The sequence below is a fragment of the Bidens hawaiensis genome, unplaced genomic scaffold, assembly GCF_021521415.1.
Source record: "Bidens hawaiensis isolate Kalapana, Puna unplaced genomic scaffold, B.hawaiensis_p1.1 tig00013528_1, whole genome shotgun sequence".
In the NCBI taxonomy this organism is placed as follows: Eukaryota; Viridiplantae; Streptophyta; class Magnoliopsida; order Asterales; family Asteraceae; genus Bidens; species Bidens hawaiensis.
Window position 1 is genome coordinate 58,981 of NW_027492148.1, and position 16,290 is coordinate 75,270.

General features: G+C 35.3%; 1 protein-coding gene and 3 pseudogenes across 1 annotated transcript; all 4 read right to left on the reverse strand.

The window, feature by feature from the left end:
- Window positions 1-2,013: 2,013 nt before the first annotated feature.
- LOC143544325 (putative invertase inhibitor pseudogene) lies at window positions 2,014-2,573 on the reverse strand (annotated as a pseudogene).
- Window positions 2,574-5,261: 2,688 nt separating this feature from the next.
- LOC143544321 (10 kDa chaperonin 1, chloroplastic-like) lies at window positions 5,262-7,626 on the reverse strand. Its single transcript, XM_077036442.1, has 6 exons — window positions 7,621-7,626; window positions 7,475-7,525; window positions 6,517-6,582; window positions 5,763-5,810; window positions 5,605-5,634; window positions 5,262-5,517 (listed from the first exon to the last, which is right to left on the reverse strand). Exons 1-6 carry the CDS (start codon window positions 7,624-7,626, stop codon window positions 5,449-5,451), a joined length of 270 nt encoding a protein of 89 aa, XP_076892557.1. The 3' UTR covers window positions 5,262-5,448.
- Window positions 7,627-10,285: 2,659 nt separating this feature from the next.
- Window positions 10,286-12,735, reverse strand: LOC143544334 (nuclear intron maturase 2, mitochondrial-like; annotated as a pseudogene).
- Window positions 12,736-14,802: 2,067 nt separating this feature from the next.
- On the reverse strand, window positions 14,803-15,877 carry LOC143544322 (E3 ubiquitin-protein ligase ATL4 pseudogene; annotated as a pseudogene).
- Window positions 15,878-16,290: the final 413 nt, after the last annotated feature.

Sequence of the window (16,290 nt, forward strand, 5' to 3'; positions counted from 1 at the left end):
TAATAATAAAAAATTCCTAACTCAAAATATAAATTAAAAACAAAAAAAGTAAATAAACTAAAATGCTTTATTCGTTGTCCTCGTTAAAAAAATAACCCCGAGATAAGATTCCAATGAATATTCTTGAATTCCTCCACATTTTGGAAGGATTTGAAATCCTTCTATTTAAAGGAATATGAAGGAATTGAATTCCGGTTCCAATTCCATTCTTTGAACCGAACACACCAAAATGGAATTAAGATTCAAATTCTAACGAAACGAACACGCCATGTCATGGGATTTTAATTCCAATTCCTTTGAATTCCCACGAATTATGTGAAACGAACACGCCCTTAGAATTAAACGACAAGAATGATATACAAGCACTTTAAATAATTGTTAGATGGCTTGTATAACTTTTGGAGTTATCTGGGTTTTGGTTCGTTTGTGTTAAACAAGTCTCGGTTTCGTTTGAATAATTTGAGTCGATCCCGTGTTTTAAAAATATGGTTTCATTATTCGGCTTATCCCTATCTCTATCGAGTTCTAGATAATCATCGGGCCGAGCCCATTATTTATTATCTCGATGGTTCCGGCCAAGCCCATCGAGTACGAGTCACTTTGACTATTCGACCAACATCACACTCGGTACCTAGCGATTAGTTCTTTTAAAAAAAATTATATCCCTATTTTTGGGTGGTTACAATAATCTTTCATAAGTAAAATTTTAAGCTCCATTAAAAGTTATTGTAATTTGTAAGATGCTACTCAAAAGTTATTTTATAATCATTCTGGATACAAACTAAACCTACTTATGGGTTGTTCGTTATTGGTTTCCAAATTAAGTAATAAAACTGGGAACGTGGATGATTACGTATTGTGATATGCAATGCCCATATCTCAAGTCTCAACTGAACACATGTGAAATCATATCACATAGCGTGACAAAATATTATCAGTATTATTCCAAATTTTCAAATAAATAATAATAAATACATTCTACAACTATTATATTTTATCCTTATAAAATGTACGAGTTCAGTTTAGTAATAAAAACTATTATTTTACAATAAACTAAAGTATAAGTATAAATTAATATTGAGACTAAGAAATAATTGAATTTTCCTTCATTAATAAACGACACTAGTGGATGATAACATGCTTACAAATTTTCTTAGGCAAAACATGATAATTGGCAAAACAAACTTTAAAAACCAAAATCACAACCAACAATACACTATACACATATGTTCTCGTGCATTGGATTTTGTTCCAAATTTGTAGTTGAACAAATTATAACATTGGAAGTAAACTATTATAATAAATAATAAAGAAAAATGAAACTCAAAAACCATGAATTGGAATATAGTAATAAATCTAATCTAATTTAACTATATTAATAAAAGAAAATAATGAGATTGATGTGGCAATCCCACATTTATTCTTGGTATAATCTCTCTTCTTATTCATCCTACTTATTCATGGGTTATGAAGCAAAATCATATTGGTAAATGGGTTATAATTTTCTTTCTAATTCTCTAATATATCATCTTATTCAACCTAACTATCCATTGGTCATGGGTCAGGCAAATGAGTTACAATTTCATTTCTAATTATCTAATTTCTTATCTTATTTATCCTACCTATCCATAGTCATGGGACAAAACAATTTTGAGAAATGAGTTATAATTTATCTTCTAATTCTCCAATCCCTCATCTCATTTATCATAGTTATCCACGGGTAATTGGTCAAAACAATTTTTGCAAATGCTGTATATAAAAAAATCGAATTTGTAAATTTGAGATTCCGGACTTCTTATTGTTTGTACTATATATTTTATCTTCTTTTTATCTATAATTTTGTTCATTTCTTTCAGATAATGGATCTTTTTATTTTTCTTAATTGACAAATCTCATGTAATACACGGGTTCAAAAGCTAGTTAATAATATTAATGATGATTCACAATCCTTTTTATAAAAGAACAACTTTACATAACTTAATCTAGATCTTGCATAGTACGTATATATTTTCTTCATGTTTACTTAGTACCAATTCGGAGAATATGTATGATAGAAAGGCCTATTCCACACAATTCAAAAGTCGCATTATTTCTTTTGGTTAAAGGCGAAAGAATACCACGCTTCTCTTTGAACCCATTTTCACATGTGGTGGCGGCATCCATAACCGAGCTTATCAATATATTGGCATCATCATAGTGCTCCGATTTGTAATTTCTCATGGCTTGTTTAATATCAGTGACCGCATTGGAATAAAGCTCAAAACAATCATCTAAACGCATCTTTATAGATGAATGACACTTCTTTCTCAATAAGTTCTTGATGTGATTCTTTGTGTCGGTCACATTGTCGTGTGTTAGCCGGAGTGAGATCTTCCCAAGGCCTCTAACGTCGGTATGACGGCTCCCTGAGGCAGCTTCAAGAGAGGTGGTGCAAAATTGGTAACTCACAGTTGGATCTTGTTGAGAACAAACTTTGCAAGTGCCATGAATTAGGGTTTGTGCATGGATTGAAATAAAGAGGATGGTAAAGAATAAGAAGAGAAGAGAGCAAGAAGGGGAAGTCATTATTTAATGGCAAATGCTTCTTGGATTTTTAAGATGTAAATTGGTTTAAGTAGAAGGAAAAATAGGTGTGCTTTGGTCGTTCACCAATTCCCAACTTTATTTTCAATAATTTATCATATTTAGAAAACCATGAAAGAAATTTAATCTTAAAAACATATACAAATAATTTTTAAAGTTTTAATATATAAATAGTTAAGTAGTGTTTCAATATTATAAAAGGCTCAATATTTCCAAGATAATACTTTGTTCACATCAATACTGTCATGGTTCATTCGTTATAATATATAAATAGTTAAGTTTGTTTCAACATTATAAAAAGGCTCAATAATTTTTAAAATTAAATACCTAAATAAATAAACACACGAACTTATAAACTTCATGGTTCGTTCGTTTTTACAGTCAAAACGTAATAACTAAAATTGGAAAAAATTGGGGAAAATCCAAATCAGGGCTCAACATGTGAGATTTGGATATAAGAGTCGAACAAACCGCATATAGGCTCGTAACTAGATGAGTCACAAGTTATGCATGTTCTAAGTCGATGTCTTTTCTAATCCACTTGCTCCAAATATGAATGATCAATTCTTACTTTAGCTATGCATCGCATGTCAATAAAGTTTAAGTTAATATATTTGTATTTACGGCGAGTATAAATAATCGGGAAAGCCCTAAGACCCTATGATTCATCAGGCTAACAATGTACATTAAGATGAATTATACACTTTCTCACCTTACTAGTGACATTATTATCTTAATGTGCAACCTCACTTAATTTATCTTTCTTCCTAGAAGGGAAAAATTATAAGTCGTATAAGTTATTCCAATTCTTGTTGCAATTGCGTATACGCCCACCTCAACATCCGAATTCGTAAAACTTATGGTACAAAGTCACAAATGTACTTGTCATATGCATTGTATCGGCAGAAATGGAACCCTACTTATTTAAGGACAGAAAGCATTCTGAATTCTGAAATAACATTAAAACAAATTGAAAGACCCAAACAACGATAATGGGTTGTTTGGTACTTTTATAGAGGCACTAGATCTCAACATATGTAACCGTAGAGCTCAATCTCTAAACGTCTTTTATCTTTACTTTCTTTCATTAATATTTTATAATTTGTTGTAGATGTTAAAAACTTGACATGACATGTTCAAATTTTGCCTCAAAATCCAAATTGCAACAAGGTTGTATATGCAATGGATAAAATGTGTCATTTTAATAAGATACGTGACAATTAAAATTAGGGGAATTCAAGAAAACGAACTCATGTTTGTGAATTGTAACTTATGACGGCGAAATGATTATCATCTCGCATGTGAACCAAAGACCCTCTCTTCACACGGATCATGTTCACTATGACAAATTCATCTAGAAGTTGTGTTCACGTGGGGAAATTTAGCTAAAACGGTCTCATTTAAACTCTCTCACTATTTTAAAAAAATTATGTCTTCATTACATAAAGTATAGTTCATAGTACAAGTATAAAAAGATAAACACGCAAAAACGAATTAAATAAAATAAGAGCATGCCATAAGCAGTATGGGGGTTAACGTCTTGCGTCGATGACGTGGCAGAGGTTGAACAAAAGGTGCAACAAAGGATCTACAAGTATGGTGGGAGATCATGTTCACTACCAAAATTTTGCACGTAACATGGTACCACATGGCATAACAAAAATTATGTGAAACGAACTCATAATGACTTATAACTTATAAGACTCGTTTATAAATATTAAATTACAACTATGGTTTTTACCTTTGCAAATAACTGACATCTAGTAACCAATTTTCAAGTTCGTTTCAATTAACTCATCATTTTATTGTCTCAATTAGGTCACTCAACTTTCAATGAATATGCTAATACTATGTTTTTTATAGCATAGAGCTATATCACAGGTTAAGATGCCTACATGAAACAAACCATTCAAACTTACATTTATATATCTCACCTCCCTCTTATACAACATATATTGTATCACTAGGAGCAAACACACATGATCATTGTGTTTGGTCAGCACCAGTTTTATGGTCAGTGAAGGAATAGCGAGGGCACTAATGTAGCGCGCGAGCAAGGCAGTGCCAGTGAGCTCAGTCACACTTGTCAATAATGCCAAGATTAAAAAAAAAAAAAAGAATTTCTTACCATGAGATATGGTACATCATAAAAAAAAACTTCTAACATATGTAAATACCAACTAATCTTATCATCTTTCACAACAATTCTCTACATTCTTTTATTAATTGTTCATACCTTCTAGTTGTGGAATCATCAAATATGCAGAAAGTTCACGAACAAAAGTGTTGCGTGTGTGGGTGTGGAAATTTTTTTTCGGAGGGAGGGGGGGGGGGGGGTTGGAGAATAATTGAAAGTGTTGGACAATACCTTGGACATTTTGAGAATTCTCCCTATATTTTATATCGATCAAGCCGACAAACTACAATCAGGACTAGGAGTTCAGACGCACCTAGCTTAATTTTTAGACGGATCTGATGGATAGCACTATATCAAGCTAGACTTGAATCAGTCTATACCAACTTGGTAATACTAGAACACACAATGGTTATGCAACCTAACACCAACAGTCACATCATCTCTCCCTTCCCTAACATATCAAATATTATCGTTATCATCCTACGAAACGTATAGACTTGTAACTATAAATTGAGACAGTCGGGTGGGTCTTATTTGCCACTTTTGTATTAAAACCGGCTTTATTCATTCAACTACATTAGTCCAAACAGAAACGACGACTAAATCAATGTTCCTGAATAACAATAAGCTCACATGAATCTGCCATGCTTTTGATTGTATTTTAACCACCAGCAAAGAATAACACTCAATTATGGGTTGTAGGGAAGATGAAACGATAGCATACTTGTCTACTCGACCACAGCTAGCAAGTCTCCTGCTTTGCAGAAGCAATGCTTTCCCTCTGCTCCCAAATCCACCTGTTACAACTCATATAACTGTACTTATGAACCGTTTATAACATTTTAACATACTATTCATGTAAATGTTGGCATATTAGCATTTACCTCATAAGCGTTAATGTCAGAGAAAAGAACCTGCAGATGAAGCAAAACCGGTGTCAAAACGATTTCTTATATTAGAAAAACTACTATATTGTAAAAACATGAAGTTTGAATAAGCTCACTTATTCAAGACTGGCCAACTAAGAACTAAACTAACATACCTTTTTCCCAGCCTGTAAGTCTCCTACATCGGTACCAACAGCAAGAATCTGGGACAAACATACAGATTATATTCAATACATAAACACTAGGGGTGGCAAATGTGACCCATTGGGTTAAATGGGTTGTATCACAATGTATATAATGGGTCACAATAGGTCAAACTAAAAAAGAAAAATGATTGAAACGGGTCAAAACGGGTTGAAATTTCTCAAGTGTTTTTTTTTTCTTTTTTTTTATGGAACGAGAAAAACGGAGGAAACTTTTTAGTACTTTTCTTTTTAGTACTTTTACTTTTTACATTTTGATTTATTTTTCGAGTTATGATTTTTTACTTATTTTTTTTGAATTTTTTTTTTTAGTGAGGGGTTTTTGGAATGGATCAAAGTGGGTTTTTGAAAGCTCAACCCATTTAGACCCATTTCAAAAACCCCTCACTAAAAAATTCAAAAAAATAAGTAAAAAATCATTACTCGAAAAATAAATCAAAAAGTAAAAGTACTAAAAAGTTTCCTTCATTTTTCTCGTTCCATAAAAAAAAACTTGAGAAATTTCAACCCGTTTTGACCCGTTTCAATAATTTCCTTTTTTTAGTTTGACCCATTGTGACCCATTATATACATTGTGATACAACTCATTCAACCCAATGGGTCACATTTGCCACCCCTAATAAACACCATTGACATTACAAACATAAACTAAGCATCCTCATTTAAAACAGAACGTATGAGAAGTTTAAATTATATTATTACTCACCTCTCCCATAAGATAACGTTCAAACTTGACAGCTGATTTGGGCAACAAAACTCCACCAGCAGATTTCTGAAGTGCACACGAAGAGGTAGATCAGGTGTAAGTGTTGACAAAAAGTATAAGATCCTTAATTTACATTTTGTGTGTAAAAATTAAACTGTAGCTCAGACAAAGATTAATTTAAGTTAGACAATCAAGAAGTAACATGACCACAACCACATACTATTAGAGGTGCACAAACCGGTTTAAAACTTAAAACCGGTTCGGGTTGAAACCAGTTCGGGTTGGTCAATAAATGTCATAACCGGTTTATGATAGGATTCGGTTCGGGTTGAAACCGGTTTCATGAACAGTGACAATCGGTTTCGGTTCGGTTTTTGATCGGTTTCGGTTCGGGAATTTTCCCGGTTTTGACCGGTTTCGGTTCGGTTGACCGGTTTGGAACCGGTTTCGGTGGAGAAAATTACAAACCGGTTCCAAACCTACGGTTTCATTCAGTTCCAAACCGGTTTCTACGTAATCGGTTTCAAACCGGTTCGGTTTCGGTTAACCGGTTTATTTGCCCACCTCTACATACTATGATATAGTTCATCAAAAACAGAGATAAAACACTAATCCCTTCAAATAAATGAGGTGTAAAAATCATGAATAGGCGCCGATTAATCAGAATGCAGCCCCTGAAATCGGTACCAATCAAAATCGGTCAAAATATTTGAAGTACTTGAAAAACTGTAGTTATTTTGAAAAATGACATAAAAAATCCAATCCAACTGATCCCTATTCCCAATTAAATCGCTAGTCGCTACAACACCACCCAACTAGCGCCTAGCGAGTTATACAACACTTAACGAATTCAAAAGTGAACTTGCAGAATGTACAGTGTATTCTGAATAAATGGGCAGAGAGACAACTAAAAGAAACATATCCATAAACATAAACACACAAACAACACATTAATCACCTCAGGAAGCTCCTCCAGACGAATTAGCACTCGGTCAGCTTGCGGCTTAACCTTTAAACACAAAGCAAAAACAACACATGAAAATACAATACATCACAGCATTATAGACACAAAAATATACTCAATAATCACAATGTATATTCGGCAAGCATTAAATTAGTAAATTGATTACAAATTCATTAAACTTTCTTCGATAATAGCAATAATCACATGTAACTAATTACCTTGGTTGCAATTGCATTAACCTTGAATGAATTTCTTCGTAGACCTATTCAATACACAATTAATTAATAAACAATAAAAATAATAAAAGAAGAAGAAGGTGATGAAAATGAATAAAAGGATACCTAAAGTTGTGGCTTTTGTAGGGATAGAAGAAGATGAAGGTTTAGCTGCTGTGATGAAACTGGAGGATGCCATTGCCATGGATAGATAGATAAGATTAAGCTTCGGGTTTTCAGAAAGACAGTATGAGCCGAGGGTTAAGTTAAAAGAGTAACGGGTTAGGGTTAGTTGTCCGGTGTCCGTGGTGCGGTTTTCAGCTAAGACCAAACCGAAAATCAAACTTTGGTTTTTGGAGTTTTGAAGGAATGCTCGATGATGTTGTAATGTCTTTCTATTCGGCTTGCTCGATGAGATCTTTGAAAAATTGTATGCCATTATCGGAAAAAAATGTCGTTATCAGAATCGATCAGCGGTATGAATATCACTATATCATTGTTTGAGAAATTAGTCATTAAAAGTTCGAATGAATAAAAATAATGAAAGATTTGAATGAATAAATTGGTAAAAAGTTAGTGGTAATAATAATAATAATAATAAATTACGTATTTATGTTTTCAAAATATATAATCTTCATGACAAAGGTTTGTCTTGAATTGTAATTTGGCAATCTACCTACATGAGAAGGGGTGAGTTTGCTTTGTGGTTTGAAACCCATGAAATTTACCCTTACATGTGCCCCTTCCCCTCGAATAACTAGTTTATTTGCCAGCATACCAAGCGAGTGGTTATGTTAGTTCTATAAATTGTTTTTTTTTTCTTTTTAACGGCAATTTCTTTGAATCTAACTATTTAAGACCTCACAAACCATTTCAACCTAAAGTGTTTAAAGGTTTTTCAGATTGTATTTTAACTTAAATATAAATTATATTGTATTTGTAAGTTGAGATGAAGATTTTAAACCAAATTAAAGTTGATGGTGAGATGTTTAGTTGTTTTGAAGGTTAACTTTGCGTTTGTTACGTGTAGGAGTGGTATTAATACAGGGCAGTCCTTTGCCCACTTTGTAAAAACTCCCTCGACGCGACTGAACACCTTCTAACCACGTGCAGGTTCTCAAGCCTGGTGTGTAGCGAGTTTGATACTGGTGGCTAAACTCGGTCTATGCTTTTAATACTAGGGACATCCTAGGAATGCAAACTTGGAGGGCAATAAGAAGCGGAAAAAGTTGCTTCAAGCTATTTTTCCAGTGGTGTGGTGTTTATGGAATGCTTGAAACAAAAAGGTGTTTGAAAATATCTGAGCCTCGCCCGATGGACTCCTACAAAGTATCAAGAACCTTAGTCTTCTGTGGTTAGAAAACAGATCTAAGGCTAGCACGTTTCAGTGGCGGAGTGGAGTAGTACATCAACATACCGCCATGATTACTGATCACAACCAAAAGATAGTAGTTTGCTTGGGTTAGGTTGAAGGGCGGCCTCATTTGATCTTGGTGCTTTCTGTGTATTGAGAGTACTTATGTTAGCATTTGTATGTATGTGCATTGGTTTTTTGTATAGTTTTGATGTTTTAACCTGAACTGTTAAACTGTAGCTGTCTTTTAGCTTGGTTGTAACGAACCTATAGGGAAAAGTATTCGTTAGTGTCGACAGGTAACACCTAACAGTTCTATAATTGTTGCATGGTAAATATATAATTTAAAATTAAACAAATAAAGATTCTCAGACTAATGATTATATTTAATTCTCAGACTAATAGTTTCTCATCTCACCCATTTAATTGGTACATATTTATATTATTCAAATTCTTGAATGCATACCTGTGAGCAATTTGTTTTTCTATTAAAGAGAGCGACATACACCGCAAAGTTGAAGTAATGTGGAATATTGTCATCTTTTATCAGAACTATTGAAGTAGCCTTCCCAAACTGTTGATGCTGATTTTGATGGAGCACAAAGCAATAGTCAAGCCTGATTGTACACAAAAGAACACGCAAAGAGACGCACTTTATAAGCAATTAAACAACATGCATTTGCAAAATAACTAAAAAAAACTACAACCAGCCAAAAAGATCTGTAAACGCAGCCTTCCAAGTTCCAACAGTTACAAAATCCAACAACAAAGAGAAAGAAAACACACTTACCTGGTATGCACAAATCCTAAACAGCAAACATACTAAACGCCCGACTTCAGAAACCACAGAACAGTACAAAAGAAAAACAAAACACACAATGGCAAATCGAAAAGAATCATCTTACTTGAACCAAACTGAAGATCGCAAAGAGAGTCCGCAAAGCTAATGGATGTTTAGAAAGCGGTTGATTAGAAATGCAAACAGCAGGCGAAGACAAAAGAGAAGATCAACAACTGTAAAAATCAAAAGGAGACGGCAGAGGACAACACATGTAACCAAACGTTGAAGGTAAAAGATTGTAAGATGACCGTAACTTCACATTTAAGAGTTGTATAATCTGTTAAATTTACACCTTCATAACATTACATTACAAATAACATAATGAACACATAAAGCATAACACTGTATGAATAATAATATAAAATACAGAGAGATCAAAGTTATACATGCTACTCTATAACCTTCCTTGTGCTTAAAAAAAATCAAAATTACACAAATCACCTCAAACATTTGTAGCACGTAATCGCTCTTCACGTTCTTCCTCATCTTCAATACTCAACTTATCCTTTTCACCACCTGACCCCAACAACATTTTACCTTCTTCGTTACTAACAGCATTAAGCGCTGCACTTCGTTTATAATTCCAAACAAGCATAGAAACATAATCTTGAGGTGAAATAAGCCCTTCTTTAATTAAAGCCATACGGTTTTCTTCAAACGTTTTTGGATCACCCAATCTTATATATTCAAGCAACGCCTTCTGGTGATCGGGCCTCCAGCCCATTGGAAACGGGCTGTAATCTGTCTCGGGCACTAACGACATTCGCGTATACTGCAGCCCTTCAATAGACTCTGCGAGGCCCATTCTTAATAAGTTATTATACTCGGGTGATTGTCCCTTTTTCTCCTTTAAACGGTCGTCTAAGAGTTCTATCACCGATTTTATAAACTTTTGCCCGTGATCGAAGCTTATATTTTGCAGCGTATAATTTAGCAAGTGAACCACGTATAATATAAGAACAAAAATTAACTATCTTTTTTCTATTATCAGCAAATCTATACCACTCAACCATAGTAGTCAAGAGCTTGTTCATTTGTGCGTTCGTATGCGCTTGTGTAGCGTGAAACATTCTAAAACACGGTTGTGGGTCTGGGTCTCTATCGCCTTTTAAAAATCCTAATTTTCTAAACTGTTTGATACATTGTTTAAGACTCGCGGTTACCGATAATAACGTACCAACGCCCTTTTCGCTAATGATTTTACCACCCGTTGCGGTATATCTAAGAGTGGGATATACGACTCGTCTACATAAAACATGATCAAGAAACATTATTCCCTTTGTTATATGCTCAATCGGGAGTGATTCGTTATCAAGTTTTAGCATGTATTTCTCGTCACAAAACTCGATTAACTGTTTTCTAAGAATTGCAGCATCAGCTCTCGGCCCGCGAACTCCAATCAAGAAATGACCACCGAAACGGATGTAATCGATTTTTCGGGTCTTATCAGGCCCGCTAGTGGGAACAAATTCGGGCCAAGAAGTATTCCCTTGATCAACTTCTCCTTCCGGGCTGTTCCAAATTACATCACTCTTTGACGGTCGGTAAAATTCTTTAATTTTACCCTCCATCCAACGGTCCAACTCGTCTAAACAAATGTTGGCTAATAACGGGCTTAAAATCCCACAATGCCCCCAAGTTGGAACCTTTTCCGCTTCTTCAGGCGCAAACCCGAAAAAACGACTCCAACCAATACGGGTCAGGCTTCGGTTCGTCCTCCGCTAAAACCCGTTTCTTCTGATACTTTCTTTGAATCCTCTTCTTTTCAACAGGCGGGCTCGTGATAACCGGAGTCGTCAACGCCGACTTCACCAAATCAATAACCATTTTATCCCTCACATCCCTCATCAAAGCACTAATCACCAACCCGACCTTCATCCCATCCAAAACCGTACTCAAATCCCCTTTAATATACCACAAATACCCCGCAAAACTTCTCCTAACCACCCTCAAAGCCGTATGCGCCGTCCTACCGGGCCTAAACGCGTACGACTTCTCCGAAAACCGCGCTTCAAAAACCGGCTCAAGAATCATAAACAAAACCTCCTGAACAATCCTATCCTGAAACGGGCTCGGCTGCGTCGTCGTCAAAATCGCCCTAATCTTCCGTTTCGACAACGACTCGTACTCCGTCTTATCCTTCGGCGACTTGATGAAAAACTCCAACCGCGCACCCCACCTAAACCGGTTATCAAGAACCGCGTTCCTAAGCGCTAACAAATCATCAAGCGCCGATCTTTGCACCGAGCTTTTCGGCATGTACGCACCCAACTCATCAGCACAAACCTTTTGGTAAGCCAATACCCATAACTCAAATCTTCTTAAGTAATTAGTCAAATTGGTAACAGTCTGATTCGGGTTTCGGAAACTTTCAATCCATAGTTCAGAACAGACGGATACTCCGTCTTCTTTCAGTAGTGTTGATGGGTCATTCGGGTCCGGGTTATGGGTACGTTTATGGTTATAATTATAATTCGGGTTCGGGTTAAATCGTCTGTAATTGTTGTTATTATTATCATTGTATTGGGATGAAGTGTACATGAATGCTTTAAATAAAGTGAACCCATTTGTTCTAGGGTTTATGGGTTTTAATAATATTGAATGACAGAAGAAGGTGAGACGGTGATTCATCTGACCTGAATATTATGACGGCTCCGGCGACGGAGGTGGCGGTGAGAGCTTCAATTTGACGGATTCCGGTTGGGTTTGATTAAGGGGTTTTGCAGAGTAATGGAGAGTGGAAGCAGTGAGTCATTTTGTGGGGTTTATCATGAATGGGCTGGTTATTGGGATGGTTGTAAACTAATTACACATTCACTGTATAAGCCCATAATGACTCACGACAGATTCGCTAGCCCAGTAAGCTGTAACCCAGAACCCAAAGTACTCGAGATCGGCTCGTGAATGGATTTCAACTAGGGGTGCAAACAAGACGAGCTACTCGAGATCGGGTCGTGAAAAAGCTCGATCGAGCAAAGCTTAGACGAGCCCGAGCCCGAAATCGAGCCTAAAAGTAAGCTCGTTTAATAAACGAGTCCGAGCCCGAGCTTGACTAATCAAGTTCGATCCAGCTCACGAGACTAAACGAGCTTGTTGTTAATATAATTTTATAATATATATTTATATGTAGTTAATAACTATTAATTAATCTATATAATGTTATGAAAAAACTAACTAAATAACATATGTTATGTTATATAAAAATAATTATTAAAATATATAAAGTTAATTAAAAAATAGTAAACAGGCCAAGCTTGAACTTGAAAACATACTCATGAACCGAGCTCGAGCCTTAGAAATAGAGATTGAAACGAGCCAAGCTCGAGCTCTGTGTAAGTTAAACGAGCCGAACCCAGGCTCGGTTTGGCTCGACTCGTTTGCTTCCCTAATTTCAGGAAAGTCCAATCATTTAGTATACCGTCACATACTCCTCGATTAGCATTCCATTGATTTCAAGTTATGTGCATTCCACTTCTAAGTTGTAATCGCTTATTTATTATTCTAATTCTATGGATTTTACACTTTTTAACAACAATTCTATTGTTTTTTGTTCGATCAATTTCAACATCGTTCAAATTTATAGGTTTTGTTGGATCGGTTTTTGCACATTAATTACATAGGTTTTTGGTTTCTTATCTGCTTTTTTAAGTTACGAGTGAAGATATTAATGTTTTTTTAATATTTTATTTATTTATGTATTTGTTTGTTTGTTTCTAGGTCAAATGATCAAATATGATAAAACTTGAACCTAAAAAAACCCGGGAGAGAGTAGAACTAGGTTTCGATTATAGATTAAAAATTCTCAAAACTATGAAACCCAATCTTAAAAATCCGAAAGTACAACCTAACAAACACCTCGGTGGCCCTAAGTCATTCACTTAATAGGTTATTTTCTAATTATTTCATTATTTATTTTGAATTTCTGATAGGATAAATGGTAATCAATGTTTTTGAAAAGGGAGATTTGTTTGTTTTTTAAATACTTAGTAATGACTCACTTAAATTGTCTTATTCCTTTGTATTTGTATGTATCTCTTTCTTCCTAAAATATTCATTTAACTACAAAATATCATGATTAAGAATGTTGATTCGTAAAAAGTCTTAACACAAGCAAAAACTACAAAATCACTTTAAAGTTTCAACGTGTTTGTTAAGTATATATGTTCGTATTTATTTATGCAACTCTTTGCTCAATCATGTGTCAAAATTCAAAAATTGAAACGATCTACATAAATTTCTTTATTTTGCAAAGAAACTAGTCCAACCCCACTTCATGAACCAAACGAGACCTAATTAACCCGGTATTCAATCCCGCTGCTTTTTTACATTTTCAGTGTTGGCATGGTCCAAAGTCAACCTAACGTACACTCTCTTCCATATTTACCTTAAACCTTCTTGTTACAATAACCCACTCCTTATATCTCAATAAGCTTTCATACCAAACTAGTCATCTCGCAAGATAGAGGAGATTGAATTTCAAAACATTGGAATATGTATTCTTGGAAAAGACGAACAATAAATAATTAAATAAAAAAAAAGATGGAAAATTTAAAATTTGCCACGACTTGAGCACACCCAACATGACAAAAGATCCACCATCATAGGAGGAGAGAAACAACACTTAGAATGTTTGGCTGTCCATATCATGGAATCTGTTATATATTTTTTAATCTAATTTTATATACATACACATCTTTGATGACATATATATTATCGAATCTTTATTACTTACATATAACATCTCAAAATGTATATATTTTTTAAAATTTAAAACCATATATAGTCTTCATGATCAAATAATAAATTTGTACACGTATTTTTCTGCTATTTAAAACATGGACTAAAACATTACATGCGATATAATGGCATATATCAACCTTACTTGTTGCAATAAAATCTGTCCTATATTAAATGCATGAAATAAATACATTCTGTGCAAAATTTAAACGTCTTTAATATACATTAAAAGTATAAAAAAAAATTTATATTAAATAAACAAAATCCCACTCTACCAAAATATGGAATTTCCATTTTCCATAAACAGAAAAAAAATAAAAAAAAAAAAGACTACGAATTTACCATTATACCCCTGAAAGCCACCGGAAAAGCTCACTAATCTCTTCTCCGATTCTTCCATGACTGGTTTCAAACTCATTCACATTCTCACTCCGGCGACTACTTCCAGTGAAGAACCTACCGGAGCCACGTAACGACGTTGAAACACGGTCCACGTAATCACGCAGCCAGTTAAACCGTCCACTACCACCGGCAGCAGCCACCTCCGCCGCCAAATACTCACCCGGCGGCTCCGGCGTAACAGAATCCTTGTCCGTACAATCCGACGCCACACTCCGGTGAGTCGACTCCACCGGAATCTCGTAACCGTCGTCGAGTACGTAGTCAAACGATCCCACGGAGTACGACCGCCGGTCGGAGTTCGCCGGATCTCTCCGCTGACTAATCGTTCCGATCTCGATACGAAAACTACCACTCCTATTATTATTATTATTATTATTACCACCGCCGTGAGCATTCATAATATCCGACTCGTTAGGGTTTACACTCGACCGGCAAAGCGGACACGTCTGGTTGGATTTAAGCCACGTGTCAATGCATGGAACGCGTGGCAGCAGAATGGTAACAGGCGGAGAAGATCAGCGCCGTGGAATTTGGATAAACACACGGCGCAATCTCCGCCGTCGAATTTACGAGGAGAAAGTAAATAACGGTAATGACTCTATTGAGGAGTTATTATTGTTAGGTATGGAGATCACGTGTTCGTTTCCGGTTTCTATGTTATTTGGTACTACGTCGTCTGGTGGGGAGAAAGGATTAGTTCGGTTGCAACGACGGGTAAGATAATGGCGGAGGAGATTAAGATTATTACTGAGGATGTTGGTTATGAAGAGGTTGAGGGTGATGATGTGTGGTGGTTGTAGGTTTGTGGGATGGTGGTGGTTGTGAAGAAGAGTGGTGGTGGTGGTTATGAGGGAGTAAATGGAGGGAGTAGTGCAGGTGAAGAAGAATTGAAGGTGGTGTGATAATTTATGCGTGTTTGTGGATTTGGTGGTGTTTCAGCCTTTTTACTTGCATGTGATGTGCACGTGATAGGTGGTGTCGGGTTGGGTTGAAACTTTGGACTTTATTGGCAATGGATAAACTAGTCAAGTTTGAGTTTGGTTTATTTTGACTTACTAGTTCTTTATCTAAAAATTTAAAGCTCGAGTTTGGCTTGTATGTCTGCTTTTCAAACTTAGTCTCGGTTCGAACACGGTTGGTTTATTATTTACCATTACTAATTTGTATACACTTTTATATGCTTTTATATATTTTGTGAAATACCATAAATGATCCTAAGCTCAGATCAAACTAGTGTAGTATCTTAAACTGGACAAACCTA